Source organism: Gobius niger (assembly GCF_951799975.1).
Source record: "Gobius niger genome assembly, chromosome: 21".
Classification (NCBI taxonomy): Eukaryota; Metazoa; Chordata; class Actinopteri; order Gobiiformes; family Gobiidae; genus Gobius; species Gobius niger.
Genome location: NC_136872.1, coordinates 5,326,106 through 5,341,231, shown reverse-complemented (window position 1 = coordinate 5,341,231; position 15,126 = coordinate 5,326,106). Strand labels below are relative to the sequence as shown.

General features: G+C 41.8%; 2 protein-coding genes across 2 annotated transcripts; one reads left to right on the top strand and one right to left on the bottom strand.

The window, feature by feature from the left end:
• Positions 1-7,393: 7,393 nt before the first annotated feature.
• Positions 7,394-12,054, bottom strand: drap1 (DR1-associated protein 1 (negative cofactor 2 alpha)). Its single transcript, XM_079580009.1, has 7 exons — positions 11,670-12,054; positions 11,183-11,255; positions 10,973-11,066; positions 10,281-10,406; positions 9,982-10,072; positions 9,807-9,895; positions 7,394-8,214 (listed from the first exon to the last, which is right to left on the bottom strand). Exons 1-7 carry the CDS (start codon positions 11,709-11,711, stop codon positions 8,070-8,072), a joined length of 660 nt encoding a protein of 219 aa, XP_079436135.1. The 5' UTR covers positions 11,712-12,054; the 3' UTR covers positions 7,394-8,069.
• Positions 12,055-12,453: 399 nt separating this feature from the next.
• cUnh11orf68 (chromosome Un C11orf68 homolog) lies at positions 12,454-14,965 on the top strand. Its single transcript, XM_079580671.1, has 2 exons — positions 12,454-12,571; positions 13,987-14,965. The coding sequence occupies exon 2, from the start codon at positions 14,017-14,019 to the stop codon at positions 14,758-14,760; it is 744 nt and encodes a 247-aa protein (XP_079436797.1). The 5' UTR covers positions 12,454-12,571; positions 13,987-14,016; the 3' UTR covers positions 14,761-14,965.
• The last annotated feature ends 161 nt before the right edge of the window (positions 14,966-15,126 follow it).

Genomic DNA, 15,126 nt, shown 5'->3' with positions numbered 1-15,126 from the left:
AGGAGCGTTCAGTCCAGCCGACCAGGGTTGTTTTACGACGGGGGGAGCTCTTCAGAACTGACCACTCCGGTGCGTAATTTGCGCGTCGGGCCGCCTAACGGACCAACACGGGCGGGCGCGTCTCGTGAGCTCCAAAGTCTTCATAATGACGCGCGGGGGAAATAAACAAACCGGGATTTATCTCAGCGCAGAAAGTTGAGGAACAGCGGAGTTTTTGACAGGAAGAGCCATCAAACAAGGCCGAGTTAACTTTCCAAAATAAAGAATGCCGCGTTTGCAGATACTTTCCCGAAGGCTTGTCTTGGGTCGACGCGTAAAGTTAGTCCAAAGAGCGCAGGAACTCCATCCCGGCGGTGGCTCCTCTTCCTCGGGCCAGCAGCGCTACGCTCTCTCGAACCACTTGTACGTTTGTGCGCGTGGAGGGTGGGGTTTCAAAACTTTTTTTTTTTTTAGTTTCCCAACAGGAAAAGAGTCAGATGACAAGGGGGGTATGGTAGAGCTGTGCGTACGCGACACGGGCACATCCGGCGCGCGCTTTCAAAATAAAACACAGTTGGGCGCGTAATCAAATTCACTTTCTTAATCCCCCCCACCTGAACTCAGCGTATTTGCTTCAGTTTGGTTTTGCCCAAATCTAAACTCTTCTTGACTGGAGAGCAACACTTGAGATGCCTCATTTGAAAGCTAAGACCTACAAAAGTGATCGTAACTGATTTTTTTTCATGTCCTGTTTTTGACGGCTTTTCTTGTTGCGTTTTTGTCACATTTTTGTTGCGTTTCCAGCTCGTTTTTGTGTAACTTCTTTGTAATGTTTTTGTCCATTGCTGCTTTTTTGTTGTTGCTTTTTTTTGTCATGGTTTCACCACATTTTTGTCGCTTTTTTGCTGCGTTTCCATCCCTTTTTGTCACTTTTTTGTTTGTTTTTTGTCGTGTTTTCGCCTCGTTTTCTCAAAAATTTGCACAAAAAAAGCAACAGGAACACAAAGAAGAAGCAACAAACTAAAAACAATAATAAACAACCAAAAAATGACAAAACCGTAACGGGAACATGACTAAAAAGCAACGAAAAAAGCAAAATAAATAAATACAAAACAACACAAAATATTGTGAAAAATGTGATAAAAACACTGCGACAGCACAACAACAAAAGCTACAATCAGTTTTGTAGACCTTAGCTTTCAAATGAGGCATTACACAATGGCCTATTGTCTGTAACTCTCCAGTCGTGAAGCTTTTAGATTTGGGTAAAGCCGAACTGGAGAGCATGTGCTTGGTTAATGCGGGGGTTAAGAAGTTAATTTTACCAGTGGTTTGTTTTTCCCACATCTTTTTCAGTTGCCTTTTTTATCTCCTTCAATCAAGAAAAAAAAAAAGAAAAAAAAAGAAATAATAATAATAATAATAATAATAATAATAATAATAATAATAATAATAATAATAATAATAATAATAATGCCTTACACTTGTATTGCGCTTTACAAGCCTGTATTACCAAGTCGTCATTATTCGTTTACTCCATACTTGGTGGTGGTCAGCTACTATTATAGCCACAGCTGCCCTTGGGTAGACTGACAGAAGCGAGGCAACCAGTCTGCGCCATCGGCCCCTCCGACCACCACCAACCAACCACTCACTCACTACATTCACCCAGGCCTCCTGGTGTTTCCAAACGGTCTCCCATCCAAGTACTGACCAGGCCCTTCCTGCTGAGCTTCCAAAGTGTGACGGCGTCGGGCAGAACAGGCCTCGAAACACACTCAAGAAAACATTTGATACTTTTTAAGATTAAATGTTAGGGTGAGCTCTGCTAGTAGTCGTTTATTCACATCTAAACTATGATTAATCCAGTGACTAAATTGTCACATTGCTTTTAGTTTTAAAGTTAGTTTTACACTCAAAAAGATACTCAAATACACTTTAAGTCACAAAGGTCAAGTACTATAGGACATATAAAAACATAGCATTTCCAAATCTTGTCAAGGTCCTAGGTAGAGGAGCAACCTATTGTGCATGTTTTGGGTTCATGGGGACAACCTGGAGCACACACAAACTCCCTGGCAGAGCTCAGATTTCCCCAGGTGAGCCTGTTAGCGACCTTTGTTTTTAGCTCGTTTCACATGGTTTTGGATCATTTCACACGGCCATTAACAGACCAGCGCCATCTGCTGGCACCTTTGTATTACTACACTTCAAAACAACCCTGGCTGAAGGTGTCCCGAGAGGCCGAACCAGAAGAAAAGAAAAAAGCTTCTGTCTGCGTGTTGTTGGGAGTGGATGGGAACGGTCTGGTGAACCCTGACACTGGCGGCTGCCGTGCGGAAACAACTCCTCTTCCTCCTCCTCCTCCTCCTCTTCCTCCTCTTTAGGCCCTTTGAAGGCCGCTCTGCTGAGTCAACGCTTGTGCAGGAAGGATGCAGTTGTTGACCTTTTTTTTTTTCTCTCCTTTTTTTTCGTCCAGCGGTCTCAGCCCAGACTCGGAGGGTTAGAAAAAGACACCAAAAAGTGGAGCAGAAGAGGAAGAGGAAAGGGGCTGGGCCGACTCTCAGGGCCAAAGACAGACACGGGAAGAACAACTGACAACTGTGTGAACTGCTCTGAGCGCCCTCTCAAACAGATACTTTCAGACTGTTGGAGCTGGATGATTTTGGAAAGTATCTCCATGACACATTTTGAGATTAACATCGCAGGATTCATACACCAAACTCTATGGAGACAGGAGATTTAGGCCCCCGTAGAAATGCCTTAACCTCTTAACTCCCGCCTGAACCGAGAGCATTTTCTCATCTAAATGGATCTTTTTCCTCACGTCATCAGATTTTTTTCCATCTTTTTTTTTGAGGTGTTCAACTCATTTTGTAACTTTTTTTTGTCATTTTTTTGTCATTTTTTGTCACATTTTAGTAATTTTTTTGGTATTTTTTTTTTAAATATTATTTCTTTTTTTTGTCATATTTTTGTAATTTTTTGTCACTTTTTTGTTAAAGTTTTGTCACATTTTTAGTATTTTTTTTGTAATTTTTTCGTCCTTTTTTTTCTTTTTTTTGTAATTTTTTGTCACATTTTTTGTAATTTTTTTGTTCATTTTTTAGTAATTTTTTGTCCTTTTTTTTTCATTTTTTGTCACATTTTCGTAATTTTTTTGTCACTTTTTTGTCAAAGTTTTGTAATTTTTTTGGTAATTTTTTGTTTGTTTTTTAATTCTTTTTTTTTGTCATTTTTTGTCACATTTTTGTAATTTTTTGTAATTTTTTTGGTCATTCTTTTTGGTCATTTTTTCGTTCATTTAAAAAAAAAAAATCTTTTTTTTGGTCATTTTTTGTCACTTTTTCGTCAAAGTTTTTTCACTTTTTGCCACATCTTCATTGTTTTCATCTCAGTTCTGTCACTATTTTCACACCTTTTTTCCCCAGAGGCTTTTAGATTGGGGTAAAGCCAAACTGGAGAAAATGTGCTCGGTTCAGGTGGGAGTTAAGGGGTTAAAGATGTTAATTATGCAACTTTTTATGCGGGAAAAAAAAAAGAAGTTGATATTTGTGCGTATTTGACCTTGTAGTAAGCAAGCATCCATCACGGTGGTCTCTACGACGCTAAAGGATCTCTTGTTCTGTAGGTTTTCTGGTGAGAGGCTCCGTCAGCGCTGAAAACCTACAAGACCCTGGAGTGACCACCGTGATGGAAAGTAAAGGCTGACCACACAAACAGCCGCCGGGTCACCACATGATCAAATACGTGCAAATGGCAACTTTTATTTCCACATAAAAAAGTTGCATAATGCACCTTTAAAAAAAAACAAAAAAAAACAATTGCAGCCCATGTGATCTTATAGCTGAAACCCCTCAAACACCCACGATTCTAGTGAAGTGACTTTAGTTCCTCTTAAGAGTTCTTTCAGTCCCAGGATCCCCCCCCCCCCCCCCAGTGTTAAATATGTCAAAACTGTCATTACTTTCTGGTTTCCTTTTCAGACACATTCAGTGAGAGCTTCCTTTTTTTTTGTGGCTCAATCATCGGGTTTGACCACAGGCTTTGTAAACGGCAGCAGAGAGTCCATTTGAATCCTTTTTTTAAATGAAGCTAAACATACAGTAAACACTAAAACTGATTGAGTGTAAATCATAATTAGTGGAAATCTAACAGAGAAGCAGTGAAATGTGATGGAAGATAGACTTTAATTACTCTCATTTTCATATTTGTCTGATTTTAGGACAGTTTATCTTTTCCTACATCAAAAAATGCATATTATTCAATCATAGTACTTCATCTGTTAACCCCCGCCTGAACCGAGCACATCTTCTCCGGTTCAGCCTTACCCAAATCTAAAAGCTGCTTGGAAAAATGCGTCAAAAATAGTGACCAAAACGAGGTGTAAATGCATGAAAGCAACAAAAACGGATGACAAAAAAGTGACAGAACAGTTGATAAAAATGTGACAAAGCAGGCAACAAAAACATGACAAAACAAGACACAAAAAAGCGACAAAAACACAGCAAAATAGGCGACAGAACAGTGATAAAAAAAAAACATAAAAAAGCGACAAAAATGCAGCGAAACAGGCAACAAAAAACAACGACAATGCGAGGAAAAATAGGTCAGTTTTGTAGGTCTTAGCTTTCAAATGAGGAGGTACACTGGCCTATAGTCTGTCAGCTCCAGCCGAGGAGCTTTTGATTTGGGTAAAGCTGAACTGGAGAAATGTGCTCGGTTAAGGCAGGGGTTAAAGCAGTACTCAGTAACTTGTTTACCTTGATAAATCCTCTCCGTAGTCTTGGCCAGAAAACCACACTTGCAACTTTTATCTGCTCCGACCTGGAGCACCAACACACACTAATGGAATCACGAAGAAGAAGCTAACAGGCTAGCGGGCAAAGCTAACTGCGGGCTATAGCGCCACTTAAACAGTATTTACAGCCAAGTTTGAGTCTAATTGGATGAACAATATCCCGCTCTCCTTTTGTGTTTTCTGTCTGCGTAGTATTTACTCTCACGGACGATTAATGAGTAAAAAATGTAACACGCTACGACACCTGCAGTGGCGCTTATGGCCTCTAGGGGCATGAGTTAGCACTGCTTTGAGAAGTTAAAGAGATTTTGAAAGGTAAAGGTAAAGGGGAATCATTTGATCAGATTTGGCAAACTTTTATGACTTATTTGGAAAGGGTGGATGTGTCATATGACTCGATGGAAAGTGGAGATTTGTAGCTTCATGATCGTTGACAGGAGATTTAGGCCCCCGTAGAAATGCCTTAACCTCTTAACTCCCGCCTGAATTAAGAGCATTTTCTCCAGTTCAGCTTTACCCAAATCCTGTAGGCCAGTGAAACACCTCATTGGAAAGCTAAGATCTTTTCTTTTGGGTATTCAACTAATTTAGTCACTTTTTTGTAATTTTTTGGTAATTTTTTGTCACATTTTTGTAATTTTTTTGTTCTTTTTTTGTTCTTTTTTTTGTCATTTTTTTGTCATTTTTTTGTCATTTTTTTGTCATTTTTTTGTCATTTTTTTTGTCATTTTTTGTCACATTTTTGTCATTTTTTTGTCATTTTTTTTGTCATTTTTTGTCACATTTTTGTCATTTTTTGTTCATTTTTTTGTCATTTTTTTTGTCATTTTTTTGTCACATTTTTGTAATTTTTTGTCACCTTTTTGTCAAAGTTTTGTCATTTTTTTGTACGTTTTAGTCATTTAAAAAAAAAAAATTGTTGGTAATTTTTTGTCACATTTTTGTAATTTTGTGTCATTTTTTGTTCATTTTTTTCTGTTTTTCGGTCATATGTCTTGATGGAAAGTGGAGATTTGTAGCTTCATGATCATTGCACAGCATTTGGAGTTTGAGTGATTTTATTTTATTTTGTTTATTTATTTCATTTTATATATTAGTTTTGTTTTGCTGTTTTTTCTTTGATTATTGCACCTTTGGGGGGGGGGGGGGGGGGGGGGTTGGTTTGTTGTGGTATGCATGGGTCGGGCTGCCACTGTTTTGTATGCCTCTATATACTTACATATTATTATTATAAATACTTTAATACTTTGACTTTTTGAACTTTGATCAAAGCCTGTAAAACAAAAAAACAAAAAAAGATTAAGTTTAACTACTGTTGGCTTGCATTTTACCTTGACACATGCCGTTGCTTTTTGCAGGAGGGAAGTAATAAAAACGTGTTCCCCGTGGCCGCATCTTCTCACTGCAAACCCCTTTTTTATCTTCATCTTTGTTTTGTTAAACTTGTCATTTGTCCATCCGTTCCCTCCGACCTGTAGCGTCTTGCACTTAAATCAGATACGGCCCAAACTGCCTTGAGTGAAGCTCTTGTCCCACCGGCTGCACGAGTCATGAGATCACGTATCAAAACCAAACGACGCCGCGGCCGAATAATGAAAGCTATTCTTCTGAAAGGGGAGGAGAGCGAGACAACGACGTCAACAACAAACCGGCAACAAACCCTCAAAGATCTGGAAAACTTTATTGAACTTTTCTTTCACCCATACAAAATAAAACAAATGCTAAAAGTTTACATTTACAGTGCCAAAGGTGACTGTCTATTCGGAAACATTTCATAATTGTGACATAATGGGGGGGGCCCGCCGTTGGACACGTTTTAAAACGATCTAAAACAAGGGGGGGGGGGAAATTATGCCAAGAAACGAGAGGAGGGTGAAACTGAAAAAGGTTTTAAAAACAAAGGCCTGGTCCAGTTTTATTCCCACACGTAACGAGTCTGAATTCAACAACCGGATATGAAACTAAGAGTGATTTGAAACTGGAAATGTGAAAAATAAACGGGGTCTGATTAAAAAGTAGAATTAAAAAGTAGAAGCTAAAGGAGGCCCCCGGGGACAGGTCACGGCGAGGAAGTCTCGAAAGTACAACGGCGTAAGACGAATCCAAAAAACGTTGGAAAACTTTACTGAAATGTTTCTGAAAATATAAGGATTTTAAAAAAATGTCGGTGAAATAATAATATTGGCGATTTGGTGGCGCAAAAAGGGGGGAGAGGACAACACAACGCACAAAATTACAAACTAGAAACAACTTCCTTTAACCTCTTACCCCCCGCCGCCTTCACAGAGCACATTTCCTCCAGTTTGGCTTTATCCGAATCTTAAAGCTTACAGCCTATAGGCCAGAGCGACGCCTCATTTGAAAGCTAAGACCTGGAAAACTGACCTGAACTCTTGTTTTTACGTCACACTCACATCGTGTTTTCGTCGCTTGTTTATTGTGTTTTTAATCCTCATTTCCGTTGCTGTTTTGACGCTGAATTCAAGGCGCTTTTGGATTTGGGTAAAGCCAAACTGGAGGAAATGTGCTCGCCTCAGGTGGGCGGGCTAAGATGTTAATCCTTTAAGCGTGTGGCCTGTCATCCACATTGTATTTACAAATACTTATTCTGTCTTTTGTTTGTGAATTCACTGTTGCACTTTGTGACGCCGTTTGTCCTTCGGGGGCCACCGTCGAACCTAAATATCACGGATAGCTTGCTTTCAAAATAAAATTAAAAACAAAAAATGCACCTGCTTCCTGGTTTACGTTACCGACGTGACTTGGCAGTCGAGACAAAGCCGGGAAGTGGGTTTCGCGTCCATATTACGAGGGGGGGGGCACTTTCGGACTTAGCACTGCTCAGCGCTGCCTCGGCCTTTATTCCTATGAGGGAAGGACCCACGGACGGCCAAAACTCGATGACTTTTTCCGTTTGAGCGGCGCGTGGGTGTTTCAACAGCGGATATGTCCACTTCCAATGTCAACTATAGAGCTTTGAGGACTACAAAAAGTGCCAAAAAAAGAAGAAGAAAAAAAAAAGCCACACCTATCCTGTCTGCGAGGCCAAAAAGCAGTGACCGGTTTCTCGAAGTCAAAATAGCTAAAAAACATCCTGGTTGGATCCTCCTCTATGATTCAAATAAAAGCCTTTTAAAAATTAAAACACAGAATTTACAACCAGTTTTGGGGTCTTTTTGGCGGGTAATAGGTCTAATGTTTGTTTGTTTTTTTCCCACAAAGTCTTTGTCTCCTCTATTGGGATCCAGGGGTGGAGCTTGCGAATGAGCAGAAGAGGGAGGGGGCGGAGCTAAGAGTCATAATCTTCATCGTCATCGTCATCGTGGGGGGCGGGGGGAGGAGCGGGCGGCGGCTCGGGGAACGCCACGGGGCGGGGAGCGTAGTGGACGGGATACTGGGCCCCCATGTCGTGCCTGGTCACCGGGTCGTGGGGGCTGAAACACAAAGACAAACACTAAATAGAAACTGTGTTGAAACCTCACAATATCCAGAAATAATAATCTGGATTATTTTAGTAATAATTGAAATCACGATTATTCAAACAATATATTTGTATTGGTTTATTTGGTCGGGACAGAGCATGTTAATGAACATACATGGGTCTCATGCATGTAAACAAGCCTCACCGGATTGTAGCCTTGGGCTAATTTCCATCCGTCGTCCCCCATGTGCACTCACAAACACACTCACATTTATCCTGGCCTATTGTACATGTTTTTAGTGGTAGGGGAAACCGGAGTACCCGGAGGAAACCTACGCAGACACAGGGAGAACACGCAAACTCCACACAGAAAGGCCCTGTCACTGGTGGGAATCGAACCAAAACCTTCTAGCTGTGAAGCACGAGCGCTAACCGCTGTGCTACCGTGCCGCCCAAAATAAACGTTGCCCCCGCTGTCCAGCCCTCACACCTGCCCAAGCAAACCGAGCGGCCTGATGACATCATCACACGGCGCTGTTTGTTTATGTCGGACATTTGTCAGTAGCAAGTGAAATGCGAAGGGAACAAACAATCATCCCAGCTTCATAAAACAATGCCAGTTTGCTTTGAGCTCATTGATCTGCTCCTGAAGAAGAGTTTGAGACTCTTCTGCACAAAACCAGCCCTGGGCAAAGGATATCGAGGCTCCTAAACTTCTGTTCTCCTTTCAGCAGAAGGTGAGCACTTATCAGTAGCTTTATCTCAAGAGCTACGTATAAAAAATATTTAAATGATCTGCGACAAATACAACAGTTCTATCACGCTGTATCAGACGCGCTGACAAGCAAACCCTGCAGAGAAACTTTCTGCGCTTTGGATGGACAAGCGGGGGAGCATCCTTAATAATAGTTTTCTCAATTATGCTATTTTTGTAATAGTTTAGTGTAATAATCAAAATCGTAATTGAATTTCAAATAATTGCACAGCCCTAAGGGCAAATACAACAGATATTACCTATAGATACTCTTGGAACCTGATTTGATTTCTTAAATTTTTTTTACATTTTGAAATTGTAGGCCCTGTATCTGGTTTTTTGGTAGTCTGATAAACCTTGTTCTTTTATTCATCACATAAAAGCTGACTTTTGTGAGAAAAAAAAGATCTTTGTGAACTGTGGATGTACCTATAATATATTTTAACGATATATTAACCATTTTTTTAAACAACTAGTTGTTGTTGTTATTATTATTAAATCTAGCGTTACAGTATTGGTCCTGGAAATCGGGAAAAGTGCTAATAAACTCCCCCTTGTTTTACTATGTGTGTTTATGGAAGACACTTAATAAACACGAACTGCGCTGTTCGAATCTACATATGGAGCACTCTCTGCAGGCAGCAGTGGGAAATGCATGTTAAGAATTTTTTTTTATTTTTTATTTCATTTCTATGTCTCAAATTGTTACTGTGAAGCATGTGGTTAAATATCCTATACAAATTTGAATTTAAACTTTACACAATATACTCCAACATGGGTAAAAACTGAAACACTGAGCACGATAACCGCGCTGTCAGAAGACACGCCGACGTATGTGAGCACTGCTGTACCTGTGAAACCTGGCAGCCGGCTGCTGGTTTGTGCTGGACTGAGATCCGTCGTCCTCGTCACCGTCCGTCTCACTGTCCTCAGACTCGTCCTGTGAGGGACACGAGAGTTACAGCTGAAAACATCCAGTGAACACTGCAGACGTCCGGAAAGCTCCAGAGCTGTGCCGTCACCCACCTCTTGTTCCGACTCTGTGCCTGATAACTTCTTGTCTTTGCCTTTGGCTCCTGCTCCTCCGTTCTTGCGACCAGTGCCAGGTTTTCGGCCCCTGGAAGCAAACAAAGTTACAAGATATGGCAAAATGAATTGAGTTTTTAGAGTAAACCTGTGTTAAATACTGAACAGAACTACTCTATACTTGCGGAGTGTACAATACAAGTAAATATGTAGTAAGACTTATATAAAGTTTGCAAATACAAAAAGGTTTCACTTGTGTCTATATACAGTTACCGCCTTTGAGTCTGGCACTGGCTTACCTTCGTGGGACTTTGTCGGCCCCCCCCTCAGTGTGGTTCTCATCTCCCTCGCCCTGCATGTCCGGTACTGTGGCCACCAGGTCTTTGAGGAAATCAAACTGCTGCTCCAGCTCGATGCACTGCTTCCTGCACAGCATTTCAACACCAAACTGTTCACACTACGGTCACAGTGAACCCCTAAACTTGTTGAGGACAAGGTTGAACAATTCCTCCATTTTGAATCAATGGCAACAAATTACAAAGCCTGCAATAGGCCACAAACTTTGCATATGATAGGGCTGAACAATTTGTAATATTCTGATCATTTGAGGATGTGGCAAATGCAGAGAAATTCCCTATGGGGATTAATAAAGTATAAATAAAAGTGCAAATCTTAGTCAGATGACAACTATATTGGTCAATTAATAAAAATGAGAATCTGGCAACATACAGATAATAAATACGATCTCATGTTCATTCTGTCAAACCTGCTGCAGTGTGTAATCATAGTAGGGTTGACATCAACAGCAAAACATATCACTATAAGTTGCTTAGTATTCCCTCAAAGAACTGAAGCAGCCTCAAGGAACCAGCTATGATTATATCAGATAGAGGGGGATCAAACCAGCAACCTCTGGGTTGACAAACAAATAAATACTGCGGTGCCCAGTATAGCAGTGTTAATGATACTGTATATAGATGAGAGCCCTTACAGATGCGATGTGGTCATGGTCTTGGCGTTCTTGGACTGGGTGACGTGACAGGCTTTGGTGAGCAGAGACTCCAAGAAAAGCTCCAGTGCTCTTGCTATTTAACGCATTAAGAAAAACTTTGCAGTGACATTAGATTAGAACGACAGATTGTCCAGATTACAGGTGAATCAGATGTGATATATATGACAAAAAGGCAGTGTTGAAGGATACAAATGATAACTGGTACTGCAGCAGCCACTTTGCCTATTTCTTCATCTGTCTGCATGATCTTCTTTATCCTCGCCTGGAACGAAAACATAATACAGAATCACAAAACATCTCATCATCTTCATAGTCAGAGGCAAACAAGCTAAGAAACTGTCTTTAGTGTTTGATCACTGCAGCACAAAGCAGGAGGGTCCATGCAGTAATCAGTAGTTGGCTATGGTTAGCCTAAATTGCTAAAAACAATATTTAATCTGAAGGCTAGCCAGCTGCTACTGTCGGCTACACATGCATGAGGGAATATTAGGTCAACTTAAGTTCATAAAACATGCACAACAACGGAGAAGTATCTCAAAACATTTTCACGCATGCATAAGGAAGAATATTGGTCATTAAATAAACTTTGCAGTCCCTTCTGGGCTAGAGAAGTTAGCTTTGCGTGCACCTCTTAGCATTAGCTCATGCAACACCGGCTGGTCTGGTTTCCACTTACCGGTGGGAACCTCGCATTGTATTTCTTCTTTTTGCTGGGCATAATTAAGTTACCCGCGTTACAAAATGAAAATAAAAACGTAAAATGTGTCCGGGCTGTCCTTATCTAATACGAGCCCCCGCCACGGTCTACGCCAGATAGCTGTAGCTATCCGGCTAACAGTTAGCACGCCCTCAGTTCCTGCTGAGCCGACTCCGAGCGCTGCTTGATCCACCCACAGGGTCCCTGCGCCGCTGGTTCAACTCCCACTGGTTTTATTCATACACGGTTTCAGGATCTAGTGTGTTTGTGTACTTCTCCACACGCCTACATTCAGATCGTTATCGGGTGTTAAAAGCTCGTGTTGGCCTGTGGAAATCGATCGTTGTCGGAATTCAAGGGACACGTATCAAATGCTATCATTACCCCCCTTCCCAGAGCGCATTTTGCCCAGTTCGGTATTACCCAAATCTAAAAAAAATAAATAACTGGAGCTTACAGCGTCCAGTGTAACGCCTCATTTGAAAGCGAAACTGATATTAGCGGATCTTTCCCCTCGCATTGTTGCCGTCACTTTTGTTTTACTTTTATCATCATCACTCTTCTCTCACGTTTCCCCATCACATTTTCATCGCGTTTTGTCAGGTTTCTTTTGTTGCGTTTTTGTCACTTTTTTTTGTCTTTTTTTGTCTCTGTTGTGACACTTTGTTCCAAGAAACTTTAAGATTTGTGGTAAAGCCAATGTGTTGGTTCTGTAACTCTGTTCCAAACATTGCAGCTGCAGTGGAGTCTCCGCGGAGGTAGATGGCGCTGTGGCCCCTGAAAGCATCGGCTGAAATGATCTACGCATGCGCACTCGGCCAGCGCTGCAGCTGCGTCTAAAAAATCACCAAAACACAACAAAGTTCCCCCACGACGGCACGGTAAGCTTCAACATGAGGGTTTTCTTAGTGGGAAATGTCACACTGACACATTTTAGACATATTTAAGCGTGCATTTTGTTAGAAATAGCATTTTGTTAGAAATTGTGTGCGAGAAAGTCACGGTACATTGGCCAACAGGCTGCCTAGCAAAGCAGCTAGCGCAATAAACGGCTTCAACAGATCATGAGTTAGCGACGGTTGATTAGATAAAGGCTCGCGTGCGGAATTACTGTCTATGGCTAGTGCTGGTAAACCGAAGAAAATGCTACTTCGCTCGTCGCTTGCTTGACATGACGCTAACGACGTCTATAATTCAATATTGTGCAGTATAACGTCTAACCCTGAGAGAATGACACCGTTCTAAACATACTTTGTGTGCGTCATTTTTGGAAAGTGAAACTGCCTTCTCTGGAACCTGCACAATTTGTTTTAAATAGACAAACATGACAACCAGGGGCGATCCACTTTTGTCATGATCCGATGCGTATCACGATACTCTGGTACCGATCCGATACGTATTGCGATACAGTAAGTAATTATGATTTGCAATAGAGTTCGGGAAATTCCACAGTTACCATGGAGATCGGCCATCTTTGCAGCTGTTAGCACACATTTCCATTGACGAACATTAGCTAAAAACAGTTTATAAAGTGGAGAAAATAGCCGTGGAACAGCTCCGTTAGCTGCTGAGTTACTGCTGGTAAACACATCTAACTCACTGTGGTGTCCAAGTGTTTTAATGTGAACAATAACTCCAGTATTTTAACTTCTAAAATGTCCATTAGTTTACAATTGCTGCTAATCCCATAATGCTTAGCGATATGACGTCACATTCCTGAACTCTATAGCCTATGTTCACCTTAAAATTAGTAAAAAATAAAATTATTATGTGTCCAAAGTTTATAAACCCAATGCCACTGGACATTTAATGAAGTGTTAAGATCATAGACCGTTAAAAAGAATAGACGTTTCCTCCTCACTCCTCCCCGTTGCCACAATAGGTGTGTGAGCCAGGCTTTAAAGTTGTTTACGTGTCTAAAGTGCAAGCTTTCCAATGGGGAACTAGCGGCGAAGTGGAGGTACTACAGCGATGGCGGAGCAATGGCGGCCCTTAGTGTTATCGCCAAAAAGCAGAGCAGCCAGCGACACAAAATGTAACAAAGTGCTGTCACTGGAAAACAAAGGAGTGTGTGATAAAAATGCCTCCAAACACAAGTATTGAAAGTATCGCGATACTTGGTATTGAGATAAGAATAAAAACATGTTTAATACAAGGAATAATAAGTGTAAGGAAATTACTATCATATAAAATCTAAATTAAGATCCTATGATGGGAGATGATAGTAGTGCACAAGTCTTAAAGATCTGAGACCAAAAGTCGACCTTCTTATAGTAAGTGTTCTGTTCTTTGTCAGGACAAGCTCTGGGACATACCGTGACCCATCATGGAGGAGGAAGAGGGTCCCGTCGACGGCGAGGGCGAGCCCCCCTTCGCTGCCGAGACGTACGCAGCTGAATCCATGGCGGCGGACATGGACCCCTGGATCGTGTTCGACTCGCGCAGAACCCCCCGATCCGAGTTCGACGACTGGCTGGAGAGTAACCGGCCCTCCCAGGTGCACAGGCACGGGGACCTGGAGCGCGGCGTGAACCCGGTGGGGTGGATCGCCGTGCTGGGGCCCACGCACTGCCCCGGCTCCGGCGACGTGGCGGGTCTGCAGGAGAGCTGGGAGAAGCTCGTGGAGAGCGGGCGCCCGGTGGGCTTCGAAACCATCAAGGAGTTGGCGCTGAACCACGGCGTGCTCACGGGCAAGTGGCTGATGCATTTGGACTCCGGGTTTAAGCTGGACCACGCCTGGGGCTGCGTGGCCAGGGCGACCCTCGACGGGAAAATCTCGCTCGTCAAAGTCAGTCCGTTCAACCCCTCGGCGGACAAAAAGCAGGTGATCTGCGCCTACAACCAGAACTTCACAGACGAGAGTGAAGTGGTGAGGCTGGATTCGGTCATTCGCGCCACCGGCATCAAGTGTCCGCTCTCCTACAAGCCGGACGTCTACACTTACCTGGGCATCTACCGGAACAATCGCTGGAAGCTCTGTCCCACCATTTTCGAGAGTAAATTCGACCTGGAGTGCGTGCCGCGGCGGTCACACATCGTCAACAAGGTCACCAATCTTGAAGTAATTTAGAAACATTTAAAGACTTGAAATCCTTTGGTTCAAAATCAATGATTGCATTTTTGTATCTCGAAGTCTTCCGTTTGTCAAAAAGCACTAATCTCATTTGTATTTTAAGTGGCCTAACATATTCTAGTAGTTTGTACTACAAAGAGACATCTTTAAGTTGAAAAAAGTTTGTTTAATGTTGTCATTGCCATCGTCTTATTCCTTTAGCCTCGTTGCTTTAATACAAAATTGCCAAATAAAATCATACTTTTGGAAATGTTTATCTTGGTCTGGTCTTCTGGAAGCAGCATTCAAACCATTTGCAACACTTTTAAGGCCTTCCTTAAGTAATATTTTTTACATTTCGAATAAAGGTTATTGTTTTGTTTT

What these genes read in the sequence shown, in the direction of transcription:
- cUnh11orf68 (XM_079580671.1), top strand. Translation starts at nt 14,017, where the DNA reads ATGGAGGAGGAAGAGGGTCCCGTCGACGGCGAGGGCGAGCCCCCCTTC.
- drap1 (XM_079580009.1), bottom strand. Translation starts at nt 11,711, where the DNA reads ATGCCCAGCAAAAAGAAGAAATACAATGCGAGGTTCCCACCG. An exon ending in ACCATGACCACATCGCATCT is followed by an intron (nt 10,407 to 10,972) that starts GTAAGGGCTCTC and finishes AATGCTGTGCAG; the next exon opens with GAAGCAGTGCATCGAGCTGG. An exon ending in GCCGACAAAGTCCCACGAAG is followed by an intron (nt 10,073 to 10,280) that starts GTAAGCCAGTGC and finishes GTTTGCTTCCAG; the next exon opens with GGGCCGAAAACCTGGCACTG.